The 11,047-nt window shown below is 45.7% G+C and overlaps 2 protein-coding genes across 2 annotated transcripts in view; one reads left to right on the plus strand and one right to left on the minus strand.

Moving 5' to 3' along the window:
- Nucleotides 1–1,414, minus strand: part of BEAN1 (brain expressed associated with NEDD4 1) — a 55,214-nt gene extending 53,800 nt beyond the window's left edge. Inside the window, exon 1 of the mRNA XM_075714807.1 lies at nucleotides 1,270–1,414. Within this exon, the coding sequence (XP_075570922.1) occupies nucleotides 1,270–1,414 (145 nt within the window). The remainder of the gene's footprint in view (nucleotides 1–1,269) is intronic.
- Nucleotides 1–9,849, plus strand: part of DYNC1LI2 (dynein cytoplasmic 1 light intermediate chain 2) — a 204,972-nt gene extending 195,123 nt beyond the window's left edge. The window contains exon 14 of the transcript XR_012831245.1: nucleotides 9,840–9,849. The gene's annotated coding sequence lies outside the window, so the exon portion shown is untranslated. The remainder of the gene's footprint in view (nucleotides 1–9,839) is intronic.
- Nucleotides 9,850–11,047: the final 1,198 nt, after the last annotated feature.

Consider the following 11,047-nt stretch of genomic DNA (forward strand, 5'->3'; position numbering starts at 1 on the left):
AAACAACACATGGCACACATTAGTTCGATGCTTAATGCTCTGCTGTGCTTATATGATTTAGATGAGTATGACAGAGAAACCTGTGCAAAACACAATATAAGGAACAGAGATTCTTATCTCTCTGGTGACTTCCTGTGCTCCTCAATTCCTTAGTATTTTTGCACTGATAGCAACTACAGAAATTTACAATAACCTTAAATCAGAGGACACACATGAGATGTCATTTCTATACGATTAAGGTACCTTGATACTGCCTTTAGCCCTGCATTTTACCATGCCGTCCTTGGCTGTATTTGGGAATCATAGTTTTACATGTCTGAAAATCTGGGGAAAAGTTCTTCTTTCTACCTCTATAGATGATCCAGCACTCCTGAAGCATGATCTTATGTCTCGAACTTCGGGAAAATTTCCAATTTGCGGCTTGCTTCATTCAGTAGAAACATTTTTTTTTAATCAGAAGCACAGAAATATAGCTCTGAACATAGCTTTTTTTCTTTTTTATTTTAGACTTCCGTCAGGTTTTTAGACATCTTTCAGCTTGGCTAATAGGATCGAGTTGCAAAAGTAGTTTCCACTCATGTTTCCATTGCAGATTGTGCTGTTCTAAAAGCATAAGTCTTTTCTAAAAGTGTTCATGCATATACAAAACCTTTGTTGGTGATACTCTGATTTTGTGCTCTCCCTAAACATTGGGACAGTTTCTGATTGGGACTGATGCTAAGAACTGTAATATAGAGCACGCACCACAGCGCACAATAGCATGAATACGTTGTAACGGCTTTTTCAATCTATTATTGAATGTCCCATATTCTTTCTAAAGGAACATCTGATTCCACAAACGTGTTTAGTGTGAGCAGCGTGATTATTAGCATAGTTTAACATACTCTTCAAATGATGCATAGAAGTCATCCCAAATAGAACTCTTTGTTGCTCCTCTTTGCAGTGTGTGTTCTTTCTCTAGCACCAAGTTCTAGGCCAAAACAGAAATCGCTTTGGATTCCTCTCCCGACGTGTCTCTGAGGCAGAGTTATAATTACAATACCAAATGACTAGATATTGTTGGGCTACTTGTCAACATGGCATCTGCAATAAACCAGGAGTGTTAATTGGTCATTCAGAGCTTTTATTGTCTGTTCAAGTCTGCAGGGTTTTTACATTTGTTTGCTGAACAGGGAATGAGGGTCACATAGTAGGCTGCCTAATCACTGCACATTCAGAGGCAAGTTTCAGCGCAATACATTAAGATGACATCAAGGAAACATGGTTTACAAATTTCTAAAAACTCTAGTCTCTTCTGTTCTGCGTTGGGCTTTCTATGATCTGCTTTATTAAAAAAGTCTTGTACTTCTTGCCCATTGCTTGGGCCAATGACTTGCTTGCATACTGTGTGCATCTGGAGAGTGAAAATGGCCATTGTGTACCTCAGTAGTCTAACTTGTAAATAATCATAAATGGGGAGCATTTAGCCCAAAACATTGACCTCTGCTAATAAGAGGAGATGGTTAAGTGTGGATTAGAAGCAAAGTTCAGTTTGAGGCTGTCCTAGTCAGAACTAGTCTTCCAAGTGGGACCAAGTAACTTGCAATCTGCTGGGTGCTCTCCCATGTACTGTATTACTCCCTCCCCCAGAGGATCTGGGATCTCTTTTGTAAAGCTCATCTCCTTAAGATCCTGAGTCCTTGCTGTAGAAATCCCTGATTGAACCCATTCTGTAAGTTGGAGCCTGTTTTCAATGTTTAAAAATTGGAAACAGCCTATTAGATGATTTAGAGTGACTCAGAAAGCTGTTCTACTGACTGAAGTGTTCAACTTTCTGATGCAAAATATATCATTTCTATACATTTCTTGGGTTCCCCAGTGGAAGGGAGACCTACCTGTATTTGTGATCTAACTAGAAAACCGTTACAGGCCAGCTGTAGTTATTTTTCTGTCCTAAGTGGGAACTGAAAGTTGAGGTTAAGTGTAACTTCAGAGAAAACAAGAGAAAACAGCTAGTGTGGTATCTGGTTAGCAGTTAAGTGCCAAGTAGTGGACAGATACCAATCCAGGAGCCAGGAGAGCCTTGCTTTCTCCTTAAATTGCTATGTAATCTAAAGCAATTAATTCTTCTGCCAACCTTTTTTTCTCTTCCCACCTTTTGTGTTATCTGGACACCTGCAATCTGGAAGGACAAGGCCAGTTACTTTGTGCAGGATCTAGCGCGATAAAGCTTCAGTCTTAGTTGGGTCTTGTAAGTGTCCATGGTACCGGTAAAAGTAATCCTGTAACAATTTTGCAGCTAATTCAAAATAAAGCTAGGATGCTGAAAACCTGTAAGGATCAGATGCTTACAGAGCTGCTTCTCTTAAATGATGAAACTAAAAAAGATTAATTGCCAATAGGAGAGATTCAAAAGTAAAAGAAATCAAAAACTGCACGTATTTCACTATGTCTTTTTATAATGCTTCTAATGAAGAAAGAAAGCAATTGCTGAAAGGAAAATCCTCATTTTAATGATAGAAGTAAAGAGATTAACACACTTGCAACTAAAAACAGCAATTAAAAGATAAGAAACTTAGGATTAAAGAGGCCAAAGAAACAAAGTGTCATAGAAACACTATTTGCATTAAGAATAGACAGTGATCAAGTGGCTTTGGCTGGAATGTCCTCCAGTGAATTATCTTCACACAGGTCCTTGAAGACTGTAGGTGTCCGGGGGGAAACTAGAGCGTGTGTTTCCCTCACTGCCTGGCATCACAGACATACATGGTTTCTGGCATTCACTGTTAGAGAAGAGAGAGACTGGTAATGGGTGGTAGACGTTGGCGCTTTGATCACTGACACTTCTCAAGGCATCCCACGAGTGCAAGGCAATACACTGCTGCAGGGCGCAGAAGTCTTGGTGCAGATCTGTCAGTCTCTCTTAAACTTCCTGGCGTAACGTACTCTCTGCAGGACACCAGCTCACAGCAAAGCTGTCACGCACAGGCCTGAAGCAATCTCGTCCTTCTGTATGTCTCAAATCTGGTGCAGCCAACAGAACCACTGTAAGATAGTCTGTAAGACAGACCCAAAATCACCCAGTTTCTTCACCTGTTTGAACTGAGGTACTGGGCTCCACCTATACATATTAATGTGAAGTGATGTTCATTGAGTAGTGGCCTCTAGACAACTGTTAAACTGGCTGAGTTTGGAGACCATTTTGGGAAAAATACAGGATTTGCCATCAAGGACAAGAGCTACAAACTCCCTAGTCTGTAGCAGTGGAGCAAGTGTTTTATTCTTGCTGTGTACAGGAAGATTTCCTTGTTTATGAGTAGAAGTTTGTTCAACCTTCCACCGTTGTTCTGGGGTCTCAGAGCACAGCTAGCAGTGCTGTAGTCAGTGAACGACACAGCTGGCAGCCAGCTGTGCTGTTACGGTGTGCGAGCCAAATGCCGAGGGACAGCATCCAAACTGTCTGCTCAAGGGCCTACCGGTTTTAGGATCAGGATTTTCTGCACTTTTCCTCTGTAGTAAGTATGTCCCTGTGCCTGGCTTAGCTGGGTTTTCATGCAGAAAGAGGAGAGCGCCACAGTCTGAATCCTTCTGTTCCTTCTTGATTTTATGAGATAATTCTGTTTAGTAAGAGCAAGGTTGTAAGATCTATGAAGGTTATAACACAGGAATCTTAATGCTGGATTTTAAAACGTTGTCTGCATATTTTATAGTTTTGTTTGTCCCGATTCATGCACCCAAATGAACGTTTTACATATCTCTGGGCATTCCTTGTGCTCTTAGATGTAACAGCAGAGAGAGTTCAAAATGGTTATCATAGAGATTTACTAATATTTAAATACATAATTATATAGTCACTTAATAGTTGTAAAATAACTATCTTTTAATAATAGCTGATATGTATTGGCAAACTGAATAATTGATTGAAATATCAGTTCATTTGCTTTTACCTGTGCTTAAAATCCATTTCTTCGGAGATGAATCTCAGAACTGCTGGGGAGGAGGTGGAGGAAGCAGCGGCATGCAGGAAGGGAAGGCAGTTTGGGTGGAACCGTTTGTCTGCCTTTTTTACTTCTCTGACAGTTTTGGGCCCCCTTCGTTTAAGTATTAAAAATGCTGACTGAGGTTCATGACTGCTGATTAATAATGATTTATACTCATGGTCATCAAATTTTCTAGAAATAATTTTGACTTTTTACTTTAAAAAACAAACACACCTGACCAAAAGCTAAAAACATTTTGCAAAGAAAAATCCAATGTTTCTCTGAGAAAGAAACATCTAAAGCAACAAAGCTAGTACCAAATTTTATTTCCAATGAGAAAGTTCCATTAAATGCTGGAACTGTCAACCTGCCTTGGTACTATGCAGCCAAAGTCACATAGATCCACTCTTGGGTATTAGCTTGCCTGGAGCTGGCTTGTGTGACTTTACCCCTTTGTCCTGTACAAGATGCAGTATTCTTGAGGCGCAGCTGACTCTGTATGAGAAAAACTGCAGTCCTGCTCCTGGGTCTTGGCACTTGCTTAGGAAATTCAGTGTTGGGAGAGTAAACAGGTCTAGTACCTGGCATACATGAATTCGGTATAGCTGAAGAATCCACTATGTAGTCTCCTTCCTGTAGTACATAGTAACAGCCTGGGATAATGCCGGTCTCTTTCCATGTCCACCATAGAAGTGTAATACAAGCCACAGTTTGGTTTGGGGTTTTTTGTTGGGGTTTGGGTTTTTTGGGGTTTTTTTTTTTTTTTTTGCTATTGCCCACCTGGTGTTGTGTTAATATTATCTGTTATTGTCAGTAGAACATTTCACAGACTAGGCATTACAGTAATTAAACACGACAGCCCTTGTGTAGAAAGCCACAATGTTGGGCCTGGCTGAACTGCACTCAGTTAAGGCCAAATTAAAACAAAACCATTGTCTTAACACTTAATTTAGAAGAGACATAGGCACCCATTTGGAAATTAGGGCAATACTGAGACCAGTCTGAACTATTTGCTGCAATAGTTCTATTACAAAACTCCACTAATCTAAAGTTAATGCAATACAAAGTTGTCTTGCCATGAAGAAGTGGTCTCTCTGGGAGGGACAATGGCAGGGAAAAATCTGAGCTTAAGGGTCAAGAAACATGAAAGCGAAGAATGAATAAGAAATTATGTAATTCTGATATGAATCCCCAAACTAAACGTATACTGGCTACGTACGTAATGAAATGTCATTTCATGCACAATGTAAACCAAACAGTTCTGTGCAAAAATAATCTGGACAGTATTTTTGCCATAATAACCTTTAACAACATAAGCACATCAAGTCTTTTTTTTGCCAAGCCTACAGGCAATTCACTAATAAATGAGTAGACAGCCACATGTAGCTACACTAATGTAAGCATTTACAATTTCCTGTCATTTTTGTATTGTTATTAGGTATTTTCTATGACTTTGGTGATGCCAGTTGGTCATCTCTTAAGTAGCCAGAGGGTGAACAATTTGAATCAGCAGCTACTAATTTTGCACTTGCTTGAGCCCAACTTTATTTTTCCAGTAGTTCAAGGGATTACCAGGCAATCTGAAAGACACCACTATGCATTTACTTGGTTTTGCACTGTCTTCAGCTTTACCAGCCAAACTCTGCTTCTAGTTACCAAGTTATATTAGGGTTAGATCCTACAAATACCTAGTGTTGACAGCAGCTGGTCTATGAATAAATTCTCCAACTTGGTAGGTTGTGGCAGCAAACGTTAAGCTTGATAGTATTTCTAGTCTGTGAATGATAGTAGCTGCCTGACTTTGTTGTTCCTTTATGTATGTTTCAAAGTAAGTAAGTTAACTTTTTGCCTGTTCTTTCTTTAAACTTGGGGTTTAATCATATGATCTCACCCATGATGGGCATCTGAGCTTGAAAGTTGTTACTGAAGTCATAATCTAGTTACAACATTTCAGCATGGCTTTTCTTCAGCCTGCAGCACTTGTTCTGAGAGATATCTTGGTTTTAACTGTTGTGCATATATTTTTATCATTACGCATTCTTTCACCTAAGAGATTGGACATGCTACTTTGCTTTCCTGCATACATGTGGTTTTCTGCCAAAATAGGACCAGTGACAAGGGCAGAATTGGCTCCTATAATGTTACATTTCCTTTTCCAAAACCTTTCATGTAGTAACTACAACAGTCAGTCATAAAAAGGAGAGTAGAAGGAAGTCAAATGTCAGGAATTGTTTTATTTCAATGACTGGAAGTAATTTTTAGCCACATTTGTTTCAGTAGTGAGTGCCAAAATGATGTAAATTTTGACTGATGTCAGGGTGCTCAATTTGTAAATCAGTTTTAGCAGCTATTGTGCTAATTTGTTGTCATGGGAGAAAATGCTGAAAAGGAGTTGGTTTTTTTTTAAAAGGAAATATTGAAGGACTTGTACCTGACACTAGATTTTATGGTCCTCTATTTCAGACAATTCTATCACTCATTTCTGTGAGTTTTGTCTGTATAAAGATCAGAAGGTTAAGTCAATTTCTGTTAACTCAGTTGTCTTCTCAGTCAGGAAGCTATTTGCTGTTTAATGGATTGATGTTTATCTACTAGAAGACTTTAAATATAATATTCCTACAGCTGTACATGACTGCAAGGCATGCCATTAATGCAGTTTTTTTTAAAAAAAAAAAAAAGAGAGAGACTACTTACAGAGATTGGAATAATTGCTGCCTATTCCAATACGGATGGAGCTTCCAGGGATGAGAGGAAGAAGGAAGAAAAAAACTAAGGAGGGAGAAATGGAAAAAAACAAAGGTCCTTAATAGCAGTTTGGTTTTGTTTTGCAACCAGATGTCAGCTGAAGACACATTGTGTTGTTAACGTGCACCCGCTCCCCCTGGGGCAGGATTACACGTTTCACACTCTGAATATACGCACAGATGTAGCTTGAATAGGGGTGAAAAAACCAAGCAAGTCCTTGCTTCGTACTTCCAGGAATCGCTCCAGTTCAGGAAATGGTATTATATAGGACTTTAATGCCTCTTAGATTCAAAGACCCATGTATAAACAACAACGTGTTATATAAATATGCTAATTATTGTTGTTAAGTCATTCACCGGTCTCTGAAAGAGGCACCTACCATTGTAAAACAAAGTAACTGTTTCCTGATTTGTTTAAGTGCATCTTGAACACGTTAGGCGTGCGTGTGTCAAACTGGGTCGGAATAAATTTATTCTAAAATTTGATACGCATACTCCCCCTATGCACTTAAGCTTTAATATTTATAACTCGCACTTCAAAGATTTATACTCGCAGGCAACAAAGCGCACACGAGCGAAACGTGTGCTAAATAACAAAATGTTTGGATTTCTTAAAAGACGGGCTGGTTTGCTCCTGCAGTCGCGTGCAAAGCGCGGGCCCCGGCAGCCCGCCGGGTGCCGTACCGCGCCCGCCCGCCGTTTCGCCCGGGCTGTGGCTACCGCCGGGGCAGGGCGCTGGCCGCCCCCCGCGCCCTGTGCCGCCGCGACGGCTCCCGCTCCCGCCCGCCCCGCGGGGCTCCTTCTCTCCCGGGGGTGCCCGAGCGGCACAAAGTTCCGCCGGCAGCCCTCGCCCTCCCCCGCCGCGCCCCCCGGCGCAGCCCTGCCCGGCTGCCGCCCGCCCCCGCCCCGCCGGGCCCCCGGCGCGGCTCCCCCCCGGCGCGCCTCACCGCAGCGCGCAGCGGCGCCCGTTGTCTCCATGCGCCTCCGCCGCGGCTCCCCGGCGGCTGGCGGGCGGCGGCGGGGCGGGCGCAGCCGCCGCCTCCCCCTGCGTGCGGGGCCGGAGCGGCGGCGGCGGCGGCGGCTGGACGGAGCCGGCGCCCACGGGCGGGGGGCGGGGGCAGGCGGGTGACCTCCGCCCCGCGGGGGCCGGCCGGAGCCCCCCCGCCGCGGCTGGAGGCAGGGCAGCGGCGGGGGGGACGGAGCCGGGGCGGCCCGGCCGGGGGGAGCGGGGCCCGCGGGGGGCGGGGGCGGCCGGGCAGGGGGGAGCGGCGCCCCGGGGTGCGGGGGCGGCCCGGCCGGGGACAGCGGCGCCCGGAGGCGGCGGGGCCGGCGCAGGCCGCGGGGCGGGGCGGGCCGGGCCGCCCGGCGGGTGCTCGGGGCTGCACATGGCGGGGGCCTGGCCCGGCCTGGGGGCTGCCCAGCTCCCGGGGCCCGGAGGAACCCCGGCCCCGCTCCTTCCCCTCCCTTCGCGGTCCCCGGGGAAAGGGAAGGCGCGTGCCGGGGACGCTGCCGGGATCTGCCGCTCGGACACGGGGCTGTGGGCGGATAACGGCTCCTGAGAGCCGGGGCCAGCCCAGCGCTTGGGCTCGGAGGGAGGGAGGGAGGGAGGGAGGGGGCCCCTGGGCACGAACCCGCGGGGATGGACGGGATTATCTGGGCAGCGCGGAGGAAATAGCTCGCTGGGGCTGGATGGGGGCCAGGGGAAGAGTGTAGCCCCAGTCAGAGCTAAAACCGCTTTACAATAGCAAGATCTGACTGTTACCGGGGATCCTGGAAAGCTTTCTCACGGAGAATGACAAATGCCCTCGTGCCAGAGACAGAAAATAGGGCTGCAGCCAGTACTGAAGCATATGAGCTTTCATAATCGGCTGCTTACACCTCGGAAGAGCATGTCGGTAGCCGCTTAGGTAAAGAACGCAAGAAATAAGGCCGGTTTTGGCACGGCCTGCCAGCGGTTTGGATTGGTTTAGGAACCAAGTTACACCGGCGGTCCGTTTCTCCCGTGCCTGCGTGAGCCCCCGGTGCGCAGAGCGGTGCCCCCGGTGCGCAGGGCGATGTCCCCGGTGCGCAGAGCGGTGCTCCCGGTGCGCAGGGCGGTGGCCCCTGTGCGCAGAGCGGTGCTCCCGGTGCGCAGGGCGGTGCCCCCGGTGCCCAGAGCGGTGGCCCCGGTGCGCAGAGCGGTGCCCCCGGTGCCCAGAGCGGTGCCCCCGGTGCGTAGAGCGGTGCTCCCGGTGCGCAGAGCGGTGGCCCCGGTGCGCAGAGCGGTGCTCCCGGTGCGCAGGGCGGTGCTCCCGGTGCGCAGAGCGGTGCTCCCGGTGCGCAGAGCGGTGCCCCCGGTGCCCAGAGCGGTGCTCCCGGTGCGCAGGGCGGTGCCCCCGGTGCCCAGAGCGGTGCTCCCGGTGCGCAGGGCGGTGCTCCCGGTGCGCAGAGCGGTGCCCCCGGTGCCCAGAGCGGTGCTCCCGGTGCCCAGAGCGGTGCTCCCGGTGCCCAGAGCGGTGCCCCCGGTGCGCAGAGCGGTGCCCCCGGTGCTGCTGGCGGGGCAGGGAAGCGGGGACGCCTCCCCGAGCCGGCCCGCAGCCGCCTTCGCCTCCTGCCCCGGCGGCTTCGCAGCCCGGTGGGCAGCTCCTCTCGCACCGGAACAACTTCACCGTCGGTATCTGGGCGCGTTAACTTCCCTTTGGATCAGTACTGATGGATTCCGAGTTGTAATGAAGTTTGGTGTGGATGTAAAGCTTGTGAACTCTCTGGGCTTTCTGTAAAAAGTTTCTTGCTGTCATTGATCACCTTCTTTTCTTTCTCTTTTTTTTTCCTCTTTTTTTCCTCTCTTTTCTCTCTCCTCTCTTTTCTCTTTTTTCCTCTTTTCTCTTTTTTCCTCTTTTCTCTTTTTTTCTCTTTTCTCTTTTTTCTCTTATCTTTTTTTCTCTTTTATCTTTTTTCTCTTTTCTCTTTTTTTAATCTCTTTTTTAATCTCTTTTTTATCTTTTATCTTTTTTTATCTTTTACCTTTTTTATCTTTTACCTTTTTATCTTTTACCTTTTTTATATTTTATCTCTTTTTAATCTTTTTTTTTTAATAATTTCTCTTTTTTTTATCTTTTCTCTTTTTTTCCTCTTTTTTTCCTTGGCAAGCATTAAGCAAGTCTAAGGCAGTTGAAATGAAGGTTTATTGGGAATTTACATGTACGTTTCATTATGGCTTAGGGACACCCGTGCCTTTTGCCAAAACTGTAGTAGCTTGGTTCTTAACTAACACATCCCTACCCTAAAATCCCTCAAAATGCTGCTGTAAATGTTATCGTGTGATTCATTTCTTCAACCCCTCAGAATATTTAACTCCCTGAAAGACTCCTTCTCTATCGTTTCAATAAATGGAAACTGTATGGCTTCATTTTAGGGCTCTTTGTTGATTAGTTATGATGTGAAGGTGTGAATCTATATACGCATCAGAAAAGATTATTTCTTTGTGTTGTCTTTCTGCATATGTGCCCCCTTGGCCTTATTCTGCATGTGAAGTCATGTATGCATGTAATGCTGTACTCAAGGATATGAAAACATTTTAAATTTCAGGAATTTCTAATGCTTAGCGCTTCTGCAAATTTTGGTGATGGCATCTCTCCCAAATGGTGCCTTACGTTTACCCATAGTATCAGTATTAACTTTAATGCTGACAGACTTGGAGTCCTATGTTTGAAAAATCTACGCTTAGACTATTACGTAAACTGACAAACTGTGGAAAATATAGAGGCCTTAGTAACTGACCTTGAATGCAGGAGAATTGCTTAGTGTTAGGTAATTCTGAAAAATTCCCTATCTCAGCCTGGCTTTAAACCCCTTTCTGTGACAGTCTTGTCCTTTACATCCAGGAGGAATTGCAACTACTTCTGAGACAGAGGACATTTGTTTCTGGGTCAGACAACACAATGTACAACTTATGATCCATCAAAGCCTGCAGAAACATCGTCACCGTTAACAATAACGTTCTTGGTACTTATCAGTACTCACCGTGCTCATCTTGAATCCACTTAAACGTTGTAGGTTTTGCTCACCCTGCTACTTTCCAAATCCGCATCACATGCGTACGGAGATGGGGCAGTTTTTTTACCCTTTTATCCTGTGTGGTTTTCAGGTTTTAGGGATTCCTGTTTTTCTCATTCAGTTGTGCACCGGAATGAAACCTGGATATGTTGTGGAATTCAGGCCAGATGATCATTTGCACACTTAGTGCAGTACGTCAGCAGCGATGTGTTGTGTCAGGGTGATGTTATGGGTAGTTTATGTTGTTACTTGTTTCTTTTTGTTGCATCTGCTTTTCTGTTTTGGTAAAATAGATTTGTATTAAAATTT

This window comes from Pelecanus crispus, chromosome 8 (genome assembly GCF_030463565.1).
Source record: "Pelecanus crispus isolate bPelCri1 chromosome 8, bPelCri1.pri, whole genome shotgun sequence".
NCBI classification, from domain to species: Eukaryota; Metazoa; Chordata; class Aves; order Pelecaniformes; family Pelecanidae; genus Pelecanus; species Pelecanus crispus.